The sequence below is a fragment of the Protopterus annectens genome, chromosome 6.part0 (assembly GCF_019279795.1).
Source record: "Protopterus annectens isolate FY-2018-M chromosome 6.part0, PAN1.0, whole genome shotgun sequence".
NCBI lineage: Eukaryota > Metazoa > Chordata > Ceratodontiformes > Protopteridae > Protopterus > Protopterus annectens.
The window spans coordinates 489,117,669-489,136,920 of NC_056737.1; the positions used below are offsets into that span (position 1 = coordinate 489,117,669).

Consider the following 19,252-nt stretch of genomic DNA (forward strand, 5'->3'; position numbering starts at 1 on the left):
CCCCTACCAGGCCAACCCCTGAGAGACTCTCTAACCCAGGATTGGCCCCGGGGACTTCTGTACGCTTTTCCTCCCTTCCCCTTGATTCCACAAGTCATTCAGAAAGCTACCGTTTTGAGGGCCAAGTTGATTCTCATTGCCCCTTACTGGCCTCGACAAATTTGGTTTCCGACTCTGCATCGTCATCTCCTGGTGCAGCCTTGGCATCTGGACCCAGTTCCGGATCTTTTGATCCACCAATCGGGTCAACAGCACTGGGCCATTCGTTCTCTCAACCTCACTGCTTGGTTGCTCCACTTCCTTCCCTAGCCAGGCTTCCTATGATCTCTGATCCTGTCAGAGACATCTTGATAGCTTCTTTGAAGTCGTCCACCAGAACGGTTTATGCTAGTAAGTGGCGACATTTTTCCCTTTGGGCAAACTCCAGACACATTGATCCCTTTACTGCACCTGTACATTCTGTTTTAGATTTTCTGGCTGAAGTTTTTCAGTCAGGATCTTCTTCATCAACAGTCAAAGTTCAATTGGCGGCCATTTCTAAATATCATGTTGGCTTGCAAGATCGTAACATTATGTCACATAGACTATGCAAAGCCTTTCTGAGAGGAGTCTTTCTCCTTAAGCCTCCAATAAAACATCCTCCTCCACAATGGGATCTGAATGTATTGTTAGCATCCTTGATCTTACCACCCTTTGAACCGTCTGCTTCATGCTCCTTGAAGTTATTGACATGGAAAACTATATTCTTACTGGCTGTCACTTCAGCAAGAAGGGTTTCCGAGATTCAAGCTCTCTGCATCCGTTCCCCTTACTTGGTTTTTCACAAGGACAGGGTATCCTTGAGAATAAATCCATCTTTCCTCCCCAAAGTTGTTTCTCAAACTAATATTAATCAATCCATCGATCTACCAGTTTGTTTCCGAATTATTCTGACAAAGCTGAACAAAAGCTTCATTTTTTGGATGTCCATCGTCAGCTCAGGTATTATTTGCATAGAACCAAGCAATTCAGGAAATCAGACCAATTATTTGTCTCCTATGCAGAAAACAGGAAAGGTCTCCCTGTATCTAAAGTGACCTTATCCAGATGGTTATCTTCCACCATTTCTTACGTGTATTCGCTCAGAGGCAAGCAACTACCCTCTAAACCGAAGGCACACTCAACCAGGAGCCTATCCACTTCCACAGCCTTTCAGGATAGGCTACCAATTGATACCATTTGTGCAGCAGCTACTTGGGCCATTCCTCATACCTTTGTCTCTCATTACAAATTAGATTTGGCCTCCAGGGACAGAGCCAGTTTTGGTTCCAGAGTTCTCAAGAGTCTGTTCCATTGAGCCACCCGGGATACAGGTGCTAGGGACGCGGTCCCATCCAGCAAGAATGAAGGCGAGATTGACAACTTAACATTTAGAAGTTATGTACCTACCATAACGTTCCATGTTAGTTGTCTTCTCTCGCCTACTTTCTTGTGTCCCTCCCTCCTTCCCCCTGGCCTGGACAGATCTTGAAGGGTTTCTCTTCTCAGGTTGTTCTCTCCTGAGTCTTCAATAGAAGAGTCTATTGTTTAGAACTTGTTTTCCTAGTTCTACTAGGTTAGTCTTTTAGCAGGGTATTTTAGCTACCAAACGAGATCTGAGGTAGTCCCACCTTGCATCATGGGATATAGGGTTGCCTCGAGCTGGTAAAAGGAGTTCTCAAGCTAAGCAGGTGCCGAGTCGGAGCCGAGGATCGGCTCCGAACCCATCCAGCAAGAAAGAAGGTGAGAGAAGACAACTAACATGGAACGTTATGGTAGGTACATAACTTCTAGTTTTGTTTTAAATTATCTAAATTCCTAAAAGAAAACTTAGGTTTTATTCCTATTATGTCTTTTACCTCTGGCATGGCTAACATTATCAGCCAATTTTTCTCTATTACATTGCACACATCCCTTGTAAAAGCATTATAGGTTGTAATGTACCTAAGTACATTTTTTCTCTCATCTAGTATTCATGTCGACTGTCTCATCACTAAAAAAAGGTTTATATATATAATTTCTTTCCATTTTCACTTCTTCGTATACTGCATTTACATCTTGGAAAGAGTAACCAAGCTTTAAAAAATCTTGTATCATTTCTTCCGCCTGTAATATAAAGTTTTCATCTTCTGTGTTTAACCTACTAACTCGTATCAACTGAGCTTTCAATACACCTTTAAAGGTGTGCTTTGCATGCATGCTGTCTTTCCTTATGTATCTATTAGTATTCACTTCTATGTATGTATATATATATATATATATATATATATATATATATATATATATATAATTCTCTTCCCTCCATATATATATATATATATATATATATATATATATATATATATATAAAATATATTAGTGTCTTAATTGTTATGTGAATAAGTAGTATTTTAGTATACAATTGGAAGGTGTTTTTGTTTGGCTGGCTGAATCATGTGTTTTAACAGTGTTCCCTATTTAAATGATTCTAGAATGATTTTAATGTTATGTACTGATGAAGGGTGGGTAACCCGAAAGCTTTGCTCAATAAATCTTTCTCTTTGGCGCACAGAAGTGTTTTTGGAGTACTTGGAGTGATTGACCAGACTTTGTTTTATTTCAGAAAGGTACCAGTTGCTCAACAGTTAAGGTTCAGCTAGCAGCCCTACCCAGTTTTCATGTTGGGGAAGAAACAGAATCTTACTGCATTGTTGAAACCATCTAAGGCTTTCTTAAAATTAACTTATTTGCTCAGACCCCCTATCAGAGATTCAGTTCAGGCACTAATTAGATCACCTTTTGAACCAGCTGCATCACCAGATCTGAAGTTTGTATCTTACAAAACTATCTTCCTAGTGGCCGTCACTTCTGCGGGGAGAATTTCGGAAATTCAAGCCATATCTTGCAGACCTCTCTACTTAGTTTTTTACAAGAATAGAATTCCTTTCTGACTAACCCACATTTTCTTCCCAAGGTGGCTTTGAAAGCTTCTGTCAAACAGACAATTAACTTACTATTTTTCTTTCTGAACATTTCTAACAAAGGTGAATATAGCTTACACGTGATGGACATTTACTGTCAAATGAGATTTTTATCTACATCATATCAAAGGAAGGTATGAAAACATTAACTTTTTATTTCCTTCTCAAAGGCCAAGTTGGGACAAGGTACTTTTAAAGTCACACTCTCTAGATGGCTCTCTGATTGTATTACTTTTGTTTATAAGGAAAAAGTGTTATCTCTTCCACACAAACCTAAAGCTCATTCAGCTAGAGCAGTGGCAGCCTCCACTGCATATTTTGCTAGAGTTCCCATAGACGAGATTTGCTGTGCAACTCTTTGTTCTACTCTTCATACCTTTGTATGTCACTGTAAGCTGGATATGCAGTCTAGGTTCTGCACATCTTTTGGCTTCAACATTCCTTGGAGTATCCTTCCATGAAGACACCCTAGCGTTCTAGTAGCTGGGGAGTCTGTTCTATGCATTGGACAACATAGATCTAAGTTTGTGGTAAGTACATAACTTTTGATCTGATGTTGTGTTTTCCATCCATTCTTTTACTTATGGGTCTCAAGTCCAACGTCAGATCCATACTCTGCCATTTCAAAGCTTATGATCCGGTGCTCAGATCTCATTTGCCACTTACAAGTACTGACATATTCAGTTTAGCCATAATTGTAAAGTTAAAGCTTCCTTGTTCTCTTCCCCTGATTCTTTTTCACTTGCTGATTTATCTATAGTTAGGGAAGTTTTTTTTTTTCTCCCCATTATACTATCTTCTCATTTAACCATTTGGCTAGGTCTTGGTACTTAAATGTGAGTTATAGTACACAGTAGTATTAATTTGATATAGTAGTTAGGACCTTTGCAGTGATTTTCTGTTTGTTGGCAGTCTTATTGTTGTGGTAATTTGTCGATATGTCTGACATACCCTCAGGATTTAAAAAGTTTTTGTCATGTACACGGAAACTACCTAAAACCGACACACATGGTAAGTTTGTTTCAGCCCATCTCAGCTGGATATGGTTTGTTCCATTTGTGAGGCTTTTGGCCAGAGAGCAATTGTGGAGAAGTGAAACAAGCTGATACTGAATGGGTCTCATCCAACTTTCCCATGACATGATGACTCTTTCAATATCATGAAAGACCTGGGTTTTCTTCTTCCTCTTCCAAGTCTAAGGATATCATTATAGACACTCAGAGAAAGACAAATCTAAAGCTACTAGAAAACACTCCCTGGATCTGACCACTTCTTCAGCTATGGCGCTTAAAATAGATGAACTTTGGGATCCAGTGCCTCCCTTGGATCCTATTTCCATAGGCTCCTTGATTCTCCCCAGAACCTGCGTCTCCAAGGCATAGATCCTCCGTACTCCTCCACAGCTTTGTCACTCAGGTCAGTTAGATCCTGTAGAAGTCTCACCGAAGCTTACATGGATGAATGGTGCATGTTCTACTGACCCAGATCTGATTAGGATACTCCTGGCTCCAGCCACTGCTGGATCTGGTAGAAATAATTCTCCCCATCACCAGATTATGGCTCTTCCTTCAATCTGACCTGTTGGATCAAAGTCCCCATCTCTGACCCTAGCCCAGGGTAGATCTGCATCAGAGCCAAGACTTCAAGTTTCCTCTATTCCGGTCAGTTCTCTGCCAAGGTAGACTCTGACTTTGTCACAGCCATCTGAGACTTGGAGCAGTAATGTCTGCATCAACTATGACAGGTTGGGATTGGATACAAGATCTTTGGATTCTTTCCTTCCTTTAGAAGCTTCGACACTTGATAGTTTGGCTCTAGCAACTGTCTTGGAGCTTAGCCAAATGACCTCCAATGTTGAGCTTCCTCTTAAGGTTTCAGCCTTAAATGACAATCTCACCCAAAGCTGTTAAGGGCTGGGTGTTCAAGGCATTTGAGAGAGTACTCTCTCAAACAAGGGATAGATCTTCTCTTTTAGAGTCTAATCCAACCCTCCTCCATTGGATCTTGCAGAGTCTGAAGTCTGGTTTTTTTTTGTCCTATCGGGGCAGCCAGTTCTTGAAAGTCTTGATCCTGTTCTCTCTCGAGACATTATACATTTCTGAGGCCTCTTCTGAGCAACCCACAGAGGACATTCCCAGAAAACTTAAATTACCCTGATGAATGCCTTAGTACAGATATTGATTTCATTGAGGGAAAAGGTTCCCCCAGATCCCCCTTGAGGATGTCTTGTTAAGACAGATTCCTGAACTTATTAAACAGAAAGGGATTGGTCTTTCTAAGTACTTTCTTCTGAGGAATTGGTTTTCTTCAAAGCTTTTGGCTCTGGTCCATCTTCTTCTTGGTTGGCACCCCCTGCAGATGACATGGTGGACCTTATCTCATCCCAGGCATGAAAGGAACCTGACACAGTTGAACCCATCCCCAAGAAGTAAGTCAAATTTTTAGTGGCTCCAAAAGACTGACCACACTAAAGCAAGGGTCTGGCACTTAATTCCATGATTGTGGAGGTAGCCACCAAGAAGGAGCAGTCTGAAGAAAGCTCCTCTGTCTAAACGCCAAATAGAAAATCTCAAACTCTGGACAGGTTTGGGAAGGGAGTCTACACCTCATCTAATTTTTTGATGAGGGTGCTTAAGTACCTGGCATACTTCACCCATTTTCAGAGAGATTTAGTCAAGATCATCTCCACTTTTCTTCCAGGAACCTTGCCTGGGGATCAGAAAAGGACCCTTGATCCTCAGATGGCTACCCGTCTATCCGTGGCTGATGCATCCATGCACCTCATCTCCAATGCCACAGAGGAGCCGGGCGTCTTGAGCAGTCAGTACAGGTATTTCCATCAGAAAGAATGCTTGGATATGACTTTGTGATTTCGCTGAGCACTTCAAGACGTCCTTCTTCAGTGCCCCTTAGAATTGACCTTATTTGGTCCAGAAATTAAAGAAACCATTCCAGAAGTGAAAAGGATAGCAAATCCTCATCTGCTGTGAGGACCAGAATCTCAGTCCCCAGAGGACCTTCCCCAGAAATCAAAAGGTGGGGAAGAGAATGTGGTTTCGAAAATCTCAGCATTTTTCAACCAATGCTTATGGAGAGAGAGCTCCCTGTGGCAGAGGGGGAACTCTATCAACAGATATCACCCAAGAGAGATAGAGGAGATGCTCAGAAACAGGGCTTTAGGGGTCCATTATATGAGAAGCCTTTTTAGCACTCTTGAAAACTTTGCGTGACTGTCCTACTCTGGAGACATTTGGGGACTCTTATCTTTGCATCCCATGGCCTGAACAATGATTTCTCAAGAGAAACGGGTGCAGGGAATAATTACAAGGGTGCTACTTCATTACTTTTCACTCTACCTCAGAAGAGGATTCCCAACATTCTACCCTCACAAAGAGAATTTACAGCTTCAGGAACAGCGAAGCTTCTAAGAAATCTAGTCATGCAAGAGGTTCCGTCAGACCAGAGAGGATATGGAATTTACTCAGAGTTCTTTTTTTTTTTTTTTTTTTTTTTTCAGTTTCAGAGAAAACTGGGGACCTAAGACCAATTTTGGACTTAAGGCAGTTAAGTTTGTTCAGACCAAATTATGAATGATTATGGTTCAGTTTGTTCTCCCCCTGTTGAAGTGAAATGACTGGATGAGCTTGCTAGATCTTCAGGATGACTTCTATCACATCAAAATGGACAGGCTCTGCGGGAAGTTATCTTGAATTCCGGCTAGGAACTAGTCACTATCAGTTCAGAACCTCTGCCCTTTGGACTTGCCACAACTCCCCAGGTGTTTACCAAATGCATGGCAAGTATTAGCATCTCATCTACAACTGCAGGGATTCTCGGCGTTTCCTTATCTGGACGACTGTCTCATAATCACCTATCCAGGAATCTACTCTTCCTTGCCAGGGAGACTCTGCTCCCCTTGTGAGAGTGCCTTGGTATTGCAATAAACCTTCAGAAGTCTCAGATGCAGCCTACCCAGTCTTTGGAGTTCATCAAAGCTGTTTTAGATACAACTCTCTGTGAGGCTTTCCCAGTCATGAATATTATCCCTTCGTTCCCAAACTGAACAGGTTATATCAACAAGAAGCCAACAGCCAAATTGGTTCTCCAACTTCTGGGTTCCATGGCTGCCTGTATAATTTTGATCCCACTCACCAAGTTTCACATGAGTGCTTCAATGGACATTAGCAGTATAGTGGACAATCGGGGGGCAACCATTGTCCTACCCAGTCTTTTTAACAAATATTTGCAAGGGAGCACATTCATTTTTGGATAACTTCCCCTCTAATTCCTCGGGACATTGTTTCACTTTACCCTCTCCTCTGGCCACAGTGACCATGAATGCCTTCCTACATTAATGGGGGGGGGGGGTATTATTTGTGAAGGACAGTCCAGAACATGTGGTCTCAGCTAGCGACCAGTCTTCACATCAGTATCTTGAAGATGAGAGCAGTCCTCCTAGTATTGCAGGCCTTTCAGGACTCTCTTCCCTTGGATGTGATTTCGATTCAAACAGACAATATGCTGTGGTTCTGTACATCAGCAAACAGGGAAGGAACCAGACTTTGCTCCATGGGTCAAGAGGCCATGAAGGTTTGGAAATGGGCTATATCTCTACTTTTTAGTATCAATGGATATTCTGGGAATGTCAAGCATTCTTGCAGACAGGTTGAGCAGATCCATCCTGCTTCCTTATCAGTGGTCCCTCAAGTTGCTAGTAGCAGAGCAGATTTTCAGCTTCTGGGGCTGTCCTTGTTGTAATCTTTGCACCTCTCTTCTGAACACCAAATGCAACAAGTTCTTTGTTCTGATCCCCTGTAAGGGGGAGGCCCCAAGAGATGCTTTGATACATCCCTGGCACCTAGGATTTTATGCCTTTACTCTGTTTCCTTTAATCCCAGATGTTCTTCAGAAAGCATCGGTGTTGTAGGTGTCTTGTCGTCATCATAGCCCATCATTGGCCTTGACAGATGTGGTTTCCATTCCTCTGGCCTCGTCTTGTTCACACTCCTTGGGACTTGGGCTTGGACCCAAGTTTACTATCCTACCCATTGGGCGAGCCTCATCTGGACATTCAGGCATTCAAACTAACCACATGGTTTCTCCAATTCCTATGATAGCTTGACAGTCCAGGCATTTCCCTTCCACTGTACACATTTTATCTTCCTCACACAAACCTTCAACGTGGAAGATATACAGGAGGAAATGGAAAAGATTTTCTATTTAGGCCTCGGTGAAACACCTTGATCCCTTTTCAGCTCCTCTTTTGGTAGTGTTAGATTTCCTAGCTCATCCTTTTCAAGTTGAAACTAGTTATTTAATTACCAAAATGCAGTTAGATGCCATTTCTTCATTTCACATTGGTGAAGGCCATTTTTCTATAGCCCTACTTAGGTTAGCTAAGGGTTTTTTGCAAAGTGACTTTCTTTTATGTCCCCTGATCAAAGAACTATTTCCTCCATGGGATATTACTGTTGTTTTGCAGTCCTTGACAGTCTCCAACCCCCCCCCCCCTTTTTGAATCTGCTTCTAAAGCTGATTTGAAATTCCTCTTCTGGAGGACCTTATTTTTGGTAGCTGTTATGTCGTATAGATGGATTTTGGAATTACATGCACTTTCCTCGAAACCCCCTTATTCCCTCTTATTTATTTATTTATTTTTTTATTATACAAAGACAGACTATATTTGAGGGCAAAACCATCCTTTCTGCCAAAGGTGGTTTTTGAATTTTCCATCAATCAGGCCATACGTTTATCAGTCTTCTTTCAAAATTTCTTGAATGAAAATGAATATACTTAACATTTGATCTGATGTTGTCAATCTGCATTCATTCTTGATTGTTTGGTTCGGTTCCGATCCTCAGATCTGACTCAGCCGTTATGTCAAGCTCATGCCAGCCAGAGACCGTCAAGCCAAGGCTACTCACACTGCCTCTCTTCCCTTCACCTCAGCTTAAGACTTCTCTCTATATAGAGCAATGGAAGGAAAAGACAGCCTACGATACAAAACTTAAGTACCACCCTAAGATAAAAAACTTAGTAGTTACTATATCATTATATCTGTATTGTATTCCATTCATTCCTCTATTACCCTCTCTACGGCCCCAATCCATATTTCATTCCAAGCAAATAGTGCTAATCATCTCTGGTCCCTTTCTTGGGTGGATCGAACTGGCCTTGCTTTGAATCCCAAAGGTTTAGCCGGTCTCTCCACAGTTTCTTACCCGCTGATTTTTTTTCTGCTATGTTTATATGCTTTTTCCTTTCTGAAGATGCCTTCAAGTGTTTGTAGGGGTCAAACGTGATCTGAGGTAGCTCCTTCTGTGCACGAGGATTATGGGTAGGGTGAGGAGCCTGAGCACTGGATCCAAAGCTTTGAAATGGCAGAGTACAGATTTGATGTCTGATCCAAAGACTCATATGTAGAGGAATGGATGGAATATGACAACACTTCCAACGTTATGGTAAATACATAACTTTCATCTTGTCTTCCATGCTGTCATAGTAGCACTGTTTAGGCTGTTGCTGAAATGATCATTGTTACTAAGTGTACTGTCATGCAATGGAGAGAGATGGGTAGTTACTAAGTGTACTGTTGTGCAGTGGAGAGATATGGGCTTCTTAACAGAAGTGCAAGATATGTAGTTGTGAGCCCCACAACATAAAAAAGTCCTGTTGCACAAAAAAGTAAAGTAAATGCTGAATATAACTGCACTGCTATTAAAGCACCCTAGCAGGGCTCCTAACAGCATTTCAAATGTTAAAAACGCCAAATTTAATTTCATCGAACTGAAATGTTTGAAATCTCAGAAGAGTGAACTGACGAAACATCGATTTCTTTCCCAGGGAAAAAAAATCTGTGGGCCGTCATTAGAGTTTACTATTTCCTCCACTGTGGTGTGGTCTCGGAGTTGGTATATTTAAGTAGGGGGGGGGGTGTAGTGTTTAAAGTATTAACATTTTTTTTTTTTTTTGCACGGAACACCGATTTCTTTCCCTGGGAAAGAAATTGATGTTCTGTCAGTTCGCTCTTTTAGAGATTTCAAACATTTCAGTTCGATGAAATAGCATTCAGCGTTTTCAGCATTTGATATGCTGATATAGACCCCCCTAGCAGTCTTGCTACGTATGTGTACTGTCTAAGAATTCAAGATTACCTAGCAATATGGGGAATACTTTGAGAAACTGCAAGTTTGGACTAAATGTATATGCCTTCTTCTTTTGATTTTAGTTGCACTTCTTTGAGGACCAGTTGTTGTTCTTACAATTTCAGCATGAGCCTCAACTGTGCTGTAGAAGTGAAACTTGTATTTGGAAGTGATGTAAAACAGCTTGCATCTGTGTTGAAGTTAAACGCTGTGGGGAAAGTAAACATTTGTATATTGCCGTGTACAAGTGCAACTCAAATACATCAATCTTGTATATGCACCAATAGCCTAGAATTTTCCCTTCTGATGCACGTTATAGGCCTAGAGCTGTATAGCATACTGGATTTAGGACTGTGGCAAGAGGCAAAAGAACAGTTGCCCACTTTACAAGCTTCTCTGCTAAGAGTGAGAATTTGACAGATATCGAGAATTTTATCCTCTTAATTTTGGTATATATGCACCGTTCTCCTTCACAAATCCTACATTGTGTCATGCAAAGGTGTGTGCTGCTGAAAAACCAAATGGCTGTTGATTGATTTGGTAACTGCTCATGAAGCACACGGAAAAATAAATACATTTTGTACTGCATCTGCATATTTTACTTGAGATGGTATTTTGGTATTAAGCTTTTACTAAACTGTTATACTGTAATTTACAGAATATTGATTGCTTGTGAGCATAAAATAATAGTGAGTTTTGTGTTTTTACAGCAAAGTTCGCACTCTCATCATTAGTGTTTATTCAGTGACATATTGATTTAAATTCTGAGTGCTTTGAAATTGCTGTTAACTGTCAGCAGACTGTGGAGATATTTGATTTATTTGTATACTGTCCTACTTGAAGCAACATGTTCTTGCATGCAAAACATAAAGAAAACATTGGTCTGCTACCAAGTTTTGTCTTACTAACAGAATGGTTCACTGTTCATTCATAAATCCATTGTGTGCAAACTAACTTTTGTTTTTCAAAGGTGTGGTATCTAGCATGTACTTAGTCAGCTGGCACTTCCCCTGTTGATGTGAACTTTGCATCGGGAAGAATATGTCAACTTACAAGTAGGAGCTATGGTTCCCCAATCCCATATAGAAAATGGGAAAAGGGGGAAAAGTAGTAGCTGTGGGAAAAAAGTATTTCACTGCTATTGTGTGATGGTTCTTTTGTGTTATTAAATGTAGAGCTGCTAGCCTTAATGGTGTCTTTGCCTGCAGGCAGTGATGCTAATAAGTTTACACTATCCTGAGCATATCTAAACAGTCCTACCGTAGTTTGAGATTAATTGATGTTTACTGTTAAAAAGAAGTGCAACTGCCAGGAAGATGTAAAGTAATTACAACTTTTGTCTGGCTTGCAGAACTTGTATGGTCAGAACAACTTTACTGTACTTAACTTATTATTTAGTTGTATATTGCTGGTGAGAGTTTTTTTGTCATAGAAGTTGATTTAAGTTCTCTTTGAATTCTGTGGTTACTGTTTTTGATTATTCTTTTCTTTTACAATATTTTATTCATTTGAAGCCGAATATGGATTCCTTAAATGAGTATGCAATTGACTCTTTGCTAATGCACAAATATCTAGTACAGTATAATAAATGCTATGTATATTTAAAGGTAACAGCTGATAACACTGATGGCCTGTGTTCCTCGTGTCAAAAGCTGGATAATTTGCATACCATTGTTAGAAGTAAATCTAGACTTGATGATGATTGCACTTGTGCAATTGGCATGGCTTGGAGAACTGTTTCGTATGTTAATGACTGGACTGATGAAATAAATAATGTTAGACATAGACAAATAGAACACATTTAGGAACTGATGCATCTATTGTCTGCAAAGATCATTCAACCCCTATGAAACAATACAATTCCTCTGACAACTCTGGAATTCTGGATGCAAGTATTCAACAATCTGAGGATACATTTTGTTTAGAAGGAAACAAAGAAAGGAATTAGTTCAGAACAAATAAGACAAAAAAGAAACTGATTAATGACTGTAAATTAGAGAATATGTAGTAAAAAGGACACTGCTTTGTTATGTAACACACAGGTTACAGGGAATGATATTTTTCTATCAGAAAACCTTCAGTCTACAGAAAAAGGCATCATTTTTCCAACAGATGAGGTAGAAAAAAAGAGGCAAGGGAGCAGGTGAAAAGGAAGAAATCAAATTTGAATGTGGAAGGATTGAAGAACATTACTATAAGAGAAAAGGAGAGAAAGACAGATGTTGACTACATGGCTCAAGCTGTGGATTTACAATACCAGCTGGATGAGAATTTAATACATATTGAAAACAGTGGGATTAATAAGCTAATAGTGATGACCTATCCTTCATAACAATTGATAGAGCAGATATTACTGTAGTAGAAGCTGAAGATTCTCCAGATCTGGCCAGCAAAGATATTCTTGTAATTGGAGATTCAATTATTAGAGGAACTGATGCTTATATTTGCATAGAAAATAATGAACATTGAATAGTGTTATGCTTGCCAGGAGCAAAAATAGAAGATGAGACAAGCCTTGGAATGCCTTAATATAAGGAAGTACGGATCCGTTTTTTTTCATGTTGGTACAAATTGTCATCCGCAAGGATTCTTTGACTGTTAGTAGGAACTGAGAACCCTCTTAGATAGTATAGCTTGTACTGGTGTTAGGATATATTTTTCACAAATCACCTATAGAAAGGATAGTCCGGTCACTGTGAATGAAAATTTTGGGGGGTAAATTCCTACATGGAAAAAATGTCCTGTTTTAAAAAATGGAAGTGTAGAACATCCAAGCCTAGTTTTGGGCACACGTGTTCAGACAGGATGGCGTGCATTTATCAAGATCAGGGAAGAGAATTTTCGCAACAGATATTTTGCAATATTTGACAAAACTAGGCAGGATTTTTGCCAGGTTGAAAATGTAACAGTTCACAGATAACATTTGATGCATCTCTTATGGCTGTTAATTCTAGGAGCATTAATAATAGTTTTTTTTTTTTAATTGGAAAATTTGCTACATTCCCACAAGACTGATGTTATTTGTGAAACATGGTTAAAGAACAATGACTGGAAACCATTTCTGTTAGGGTATAAGTGTTTTTACTGTAACAGACATTCTAGCAAAAAATCAGGTGGAGGTATTATGATAGGAATTAAAGATAATTATGAGACCTGTGATTATTACATGTTCAATGATAATATCAATGCTATAGACTGTGTAACTGTGACAATAAAGACAACCCTGGAACATATAACAATTGTTGTGTGTATAGACCACCAAAGTCAAGTGCAGATTACCTAGAGGAATTCATACATGTCTTGCATGAAACACAGGAGGGAAGAAGAGAGGCAATAGCTGGGGACTTAAATTTACCAGAAACAGACTGGAATAATGATTCAACAATGTTGGTAAGGAAATTCACACTGTATATTCAGGAACAGCAGTTGCTTCAGATTGTAAAAATAAAAAAAAAAAAACTACCAAGGGACGGAGCATACTAGACATTGTTTGGGTTCCTAAAGAAATTACTGTTACTTCAAATCAAAATTTTCCACCATTGATGTGTGTAGTGATCATGGGGTTGTAAAGGTCAACTTGTTGCTAGATAATTCTGCCAAACTGAAATCTAAACCAATGCAAAGAAGATTAATTACAGATTACATGGAAGCAAAGCAGTCTGTAAAACTAACTGGAGTGAGGTGTTCAGTGGAAAAACTGCAGATGGGATGTGGAAAGTTTTGAAGGAGAAAGTGAATGCAAAAAAATCAAAACAAATGTTTACATCAGGATCTAGGCATACAACATGAGGGGGGTATATTTCCATAAGAAACAAGATATCTGCTTAAGGTGTGAGACCAAAAATATAAGAAATGGAAGAGAGGTTGAACTACAACTTTGAAAACTGAAATAAGCTGGACAAAGAGATTAAGCATAGTGTGAGACAAGATCGAGAAAAAATTTTAAAAAAATTATAAAGATATTGAGCATAATAAGAAACTTTTTTATAGATACATAAGATGTGGAAGGAGTAAAGAGACAGAAATTGATAAACTGTGCAGATTCTAAAATTTATTCCCAGACACAACAAATTATAGCTCTATTTACAAAGTCTTATGCAAAACCATTTGGCTGCGCAAAAGGGGTGATAGGTTGTCCTAGTGACATCCAGGTAACCCCAGATACTGGAATCAAATTAGATTATATTGAAAGAGAACTGCACAGAGTGGATCCAAACAAAGCACAGGGAGGAGACAGAATTAGTAGCAATGACCTGAGAACACTTCAGCAAGAACTTACGGTGTCATATCTATTATTCACTCGATCATATAAATATGGGGGAGGATTCCTCAAGATTGGAGACATGCACTTATTAAACCTGTCTTCAATGGAAAGGGAAGTAGGACAAACCCAGAGTCATATAGACCCTTAAGTCTACTTTCATATTTTGGAAAAATAATGGAGAAAGTAATATTGGATAAGTTGTTGTCAGAACTGGATAGGTTGGGACTTGAAACCATATATCAGCATGCATATGTTGAAAACAGATTTAGTACCACCTGTAACATGATCTGTAACAATATAATAGCTATGAATGAAAAATTGTGCTTTGATATAATTTATATAGATTTAACTTCAGCCTTTGACAGGGTCATGCACAAAACGCTGATCAGTAAACTAGTACAAATAGGTATTGATGTACTCTTGATAAGAAGCTGAATCACTTACAAATAGGACATGGCAAGTATCATACTGCAACTGGACAGGTGAAATCCATGGTTACAGTCAGGGTGTCTCACAGGCTCTATCCTAGGCCCTTACTTGTTTAGATTGTATCTCTCAGACCTAACTTTTTCATCTGAGGTGTTCTGCTGTCTGTGCAGATGACCTGAAGTTGAGTAAACTGATTACATGTGTTATAGATAAGGCATGTCTGCAAAATAACTTGACTAAATTCACCATTTGCGCACATGAGAATAATATGCTGATACCTTTATCAAAAACTAAGCATATGAGATTTGGGAGACATAAATTGAAAGGTGAATATTTAATACAGCAATAGTGATTGAAACCGTAGAGTCATTTAAGGACCTGGGTATATGGATAGATTCAGTTATGAGTTTTTCTAATCATAGCAACCAATTGGTTAATGATAGTTGTAGAACTGTAGGTTGTATAAAAAGATTTATAAAGTCTAGGAAGTCAGTAATGATGAACTCATTGTTTGTTAGTTACATTAGACCCAAACTTGAGTGTGGAATAACAATATGGAAACTCTGTAAGAAAACGAGCATGAATGAACTTGAAAGAGTACAGAGGAAATATACCAAGGGCATCCATGGATGTGAAAATTTAAGTTATTATGAAAGACTAAACTATCTAAACTTGTACAGTGTCGCTTACAGATCTCTAAGACGAGATCTTATTCAAGTATATAGGGCATTTCGAGACAGCTATCTCTGGGAATGTTTGAGGTGATCAAAAAGTACTAGTGCATCATCAGACAACCTGTGTAGAAGATTCCATAGGAATGAGAAGTACACCAATTTGTTCTCTGGCAGAGTAGCTGATGCATGGAACAGACTACCAAATTACATTAAAGCAAGTGCTAGTGTAGATATTTTTAAGAACGGCCTGGACACTTATTATAGGAACAGGTGTTTTGGTATATTGGCAAGCTAGAATAGCATTAATGCCCATGCTTTGAAGTATTTGTATGTATGTACTGTTAAGTTTGATGGGTATATTGACCAAAACTGAAAGAAAAATATTGAAAATGTGTAACTTTTTATATATTAACTTTGTGTATGCAGTTGTAACTTTTTCACTTTGAACAACTTTGCAGATACTTCGAAGCAGTCCAGAGCTCTTCTCATAACCGTTTCCATGCTGAAGTAGTCTTTGATCTGGAGAATGGAGAATATCTGTGCCCTCTGTGCAAGTGCCTGTGTAACACTGTAATACCACTTGTTCCTGTACAGTACCAAAAGATGGACAAGTATGTATTCCTTCATTCTTTTACACACGTTTACCATAAGCATCCAGTTCTGACTATGTTGCAGTGTTATCGGTATTAATAAAAGCAAATTCATAGTGTTTTGAGAATGGCAGTGTTTAGTCCTTTAAATGGCTTACTTCTGAACACTTACTCTGACTGCCTCCATTTGATTTAGGTGGAAAATAGCTATTTGTGTCCTTTATCTGATTTCACTGAGGGTTAGTCTTTCATCCTGCAAATATAAAAGATTCACATATTTGCAAGATTGTGCTCAATATTTAAGAGCTACCTCCCTTGTTGCCTGGTTTGGATCACTTCTAACACCCTCTGACATACAAAGCTGATACAAGTAATTTTTTTGCTCTTGCTATAATTGTTTCGGTGATATTTAATAATTATGTGCTTAGTGTTGCAAAGTTTGTGTGTTAGACTGGTCTCTGGCTTACTTCTGAACACTTTGGCTCCATTTGATTTTATGTCCTGCTTGCCCTGCCCTATTGTTGTTATAACTTGGTGGCTTTTGCTTTGCCCGCCTCCTATTATAAATTTGCTATCGGACACTCCTCCCAGTTCAATTGCATCAGCTCATTCTGCTGATTATAGTTTTAGTTTCTTAACCTTGAATTATCTTCTGTTTCCTTTCTTTGTACTTGACCAAAAAAATGTACACTCTATTCAGCTGCGTTTTCTGTATTTTACTGTATTTTATACTGTCTCTTTTTCTACTTTAATACTTTATTTTGCTTTTGCTGGCGCTCTTAAAAGCGTTCAGTTGCATTTATACCTCTGTTATTACTGCTTGTTAGTAGCCCGATTACATTGAGAACATTTGATCTGAAGTAGGATATTCATTTGTCTGCAACCTGTGGGTTATGGATCCGATATCGGATCCGAACCGGCATAGTTTCCAGCTATGGATCCAAGCTCTCAGCTCCTCCCCTCACCCATAATGCCCTGCTCTACCCTCATGACCTCAGATCTTGTTTGCCGCGCTGGTAACTGGATGTGGTTTCTATAGCTCTCAGCTAAGTGGAATTTTCTTGTACAAAATTAGAATATTTTTGCTTTCTTTAAACTTTTTTGTGTGAAAGTTGTAGGTTTCCTATTTTTATTGACTGTTTTGGTTTAATTTTATTTACAGTAGTATATTTTATTCCCTCCCTCGCTGGTACGTAGAGTGTGTGTGAGGCCTGTGTGCTTTTATAGTTTATTGTTTTAAGTTACTTCTGTAACTTTTGGTTAATTTTGACTATGGCTGACCAGCCTAAGTCATTTTTCTCTAAATGCTCCGAGTGTGGCCATAAGCTCTCACCGGCTGATGGCCACACTCGTGTGTTAAGTGTCTTGGGGTTGAACACCTCACATCTGGCTGTTCCATTTGTGCAGGGTTCAACCCCAGGGCACTGAGGGAGCGGAGGTCCAAGCTGGTCCTGGCGGGTCTTTACCGCCGGACTCGGCTCCGACCCCCGCTCCTTCGGGACTCCTGGCTGCAGCTGTTCCCCCTGTAGCACCCCCTCCTGCTCCTGGGACTCAAACTCCCGCTTCAGGACAGGAGAGGGATGCATCTAAAAAGGACCGGAGGGAGAAGCACCTGGCGGGCCGAGACCTCTGTTTCGCCCCGCCAGCCAAGCGGCTTCTCCCCCGGCTTCCTTGTTGGAGCGGTCTCCTCCTTCTCGGCTCCGGTCACCTGTGTGCTTCTCACCGGGTCCTGAGGAGGAGGAGACCCGATCTCCGGCGAGGCTATCGAGGAGGCATTCCAGGCCTACCTCGGTAGCCTCGTCGAGATCTACCCATAGCCTTTCGGATGCTGATCTGGACCGGATGATGCGAAGGTTCATCCAGGCCCAGATGCAGATGGGAGTGCTCTTGCCTCCCCCCCCTCCGGGGGGGAGCTCAACACCCTTTTTCAAGCCTATTGCTCCTTCTCCGACCCGCTTCCCGGGTTCGGAGCAGCTGGAGCCGAGCAGCTTCGGAGCCGGGGGGAGGTCGGATCCGATAGTACTGGGTACTTCGGATCCGACCATGCCCTCGAGTGCGTCGGACCCGATCTCTCGGAGCCTGGATCCGAGCTTCGGATCCGGGGGGATCAGTGCTCCTTCGGCGCCGTCTGTGTCGGAGCGCACTGTCCCTTCGGATCCGAGTGCTTCGGCGCCGGCTCCGATCCACTCTTCGGATCCGAGGGGGAGCCGATTGTCGGATCCTTTGGTCGAGGTCGGCTCCCCTTCGGCTTTTGATGTAGTGGAGAGGGCTCTGTTGAGGGTCTCCGGACCCCCGGCACTTGCTTCGGCTCCGTCCCGCGCTCCCTCTGCACTGGGCCAGGCTTCCACCATCCGGCCCCTGGGACAGCCCGTTTCTGTGCCCCAAGTTGCTCCTATGGAGCAAATTGCTGCTTGCGAGGACTCCTCTGACAGCCCCCCAGAGGAGGCTCCTCGCAAGCATACGTGCAAAAGGAGGCACATTGACTCCCCTGAGTCTCTCACTGAAGACACGGACTTGGAGGAAGGGGAAGGCTCCCCACGGTCACCCCCCGAGGATGTCTCCTTCGGAGACATCATGGAAATGCTCCGTATCAGGGGGTGGTCTGCCCCCAAGTCTTCCTCGGACGAGTCCGTGTTCTTGGAGGCATTCGAAACGGGCCCGTCTACCTCTTGGGTGTCCCCCCCTGCCGAACCTTATTACCACCAGGGCGTGGAAGGAACCGGACACCGTGGAGCCAATTCCCAAAAGACCTGATAAAATCCTTAGCCCGCCTTCTGACAGGACCCATTGGAGTAAGGGGCCTCCTGTAGATGCCATGTTGATGGCGGCGGCCACAAAGAGGGAACTGGCTCAGGAGAGTCCCTCAGTCCACCCACCGAGCAAGGAGTCTCGGATGATGGACCGCTTGGGGAAGCGGATGTTCAGTTCGGCGACCTTTTCGGTAAGGGCGCTGAACTATTTGGCACATGTTATTCGGATGCAGCGAGACCTTATTAAGGAGCACGCTGCATCCCCTGAGTCCATTTCGGAGGAGGACAGAGCTCTGCACTCCACCAAAATGGCCACTCTTAGGTCAGTCACAAATACTTCTATGCGGCTACTCTCCCATGCTACGGAGGGCGCCGCTAGAGCTGCGGGACAGGACTGGTCACTAGACGCCAGGCCTGGCTCC

At 41.2% G+C, this 19,252-nt stretch overlaps 1 protein-coding gene across 1 annotated transcript in view; it reads left to right on the plus strand.

Moving 5' to 3' along the window:
- UBR1 (ubiquitin protein ligase E3 component n-recognin 1) overlaps positions 1-19,252 on the plus strand; it is a gene marked incomplete in the record, with an annotated part of 4,571,807 nt that overhangs the window by 3,125,180 nt on the left and 1,427,375 nt on the right. Inside the window, 1 exon segment of the mRNA XM_044074213.1 lies at positions 15,949-16,101. Within this exon segment, the coding sequence (XP_043930148.1) occupies positions 15,949-16,101 (153 nt within the window).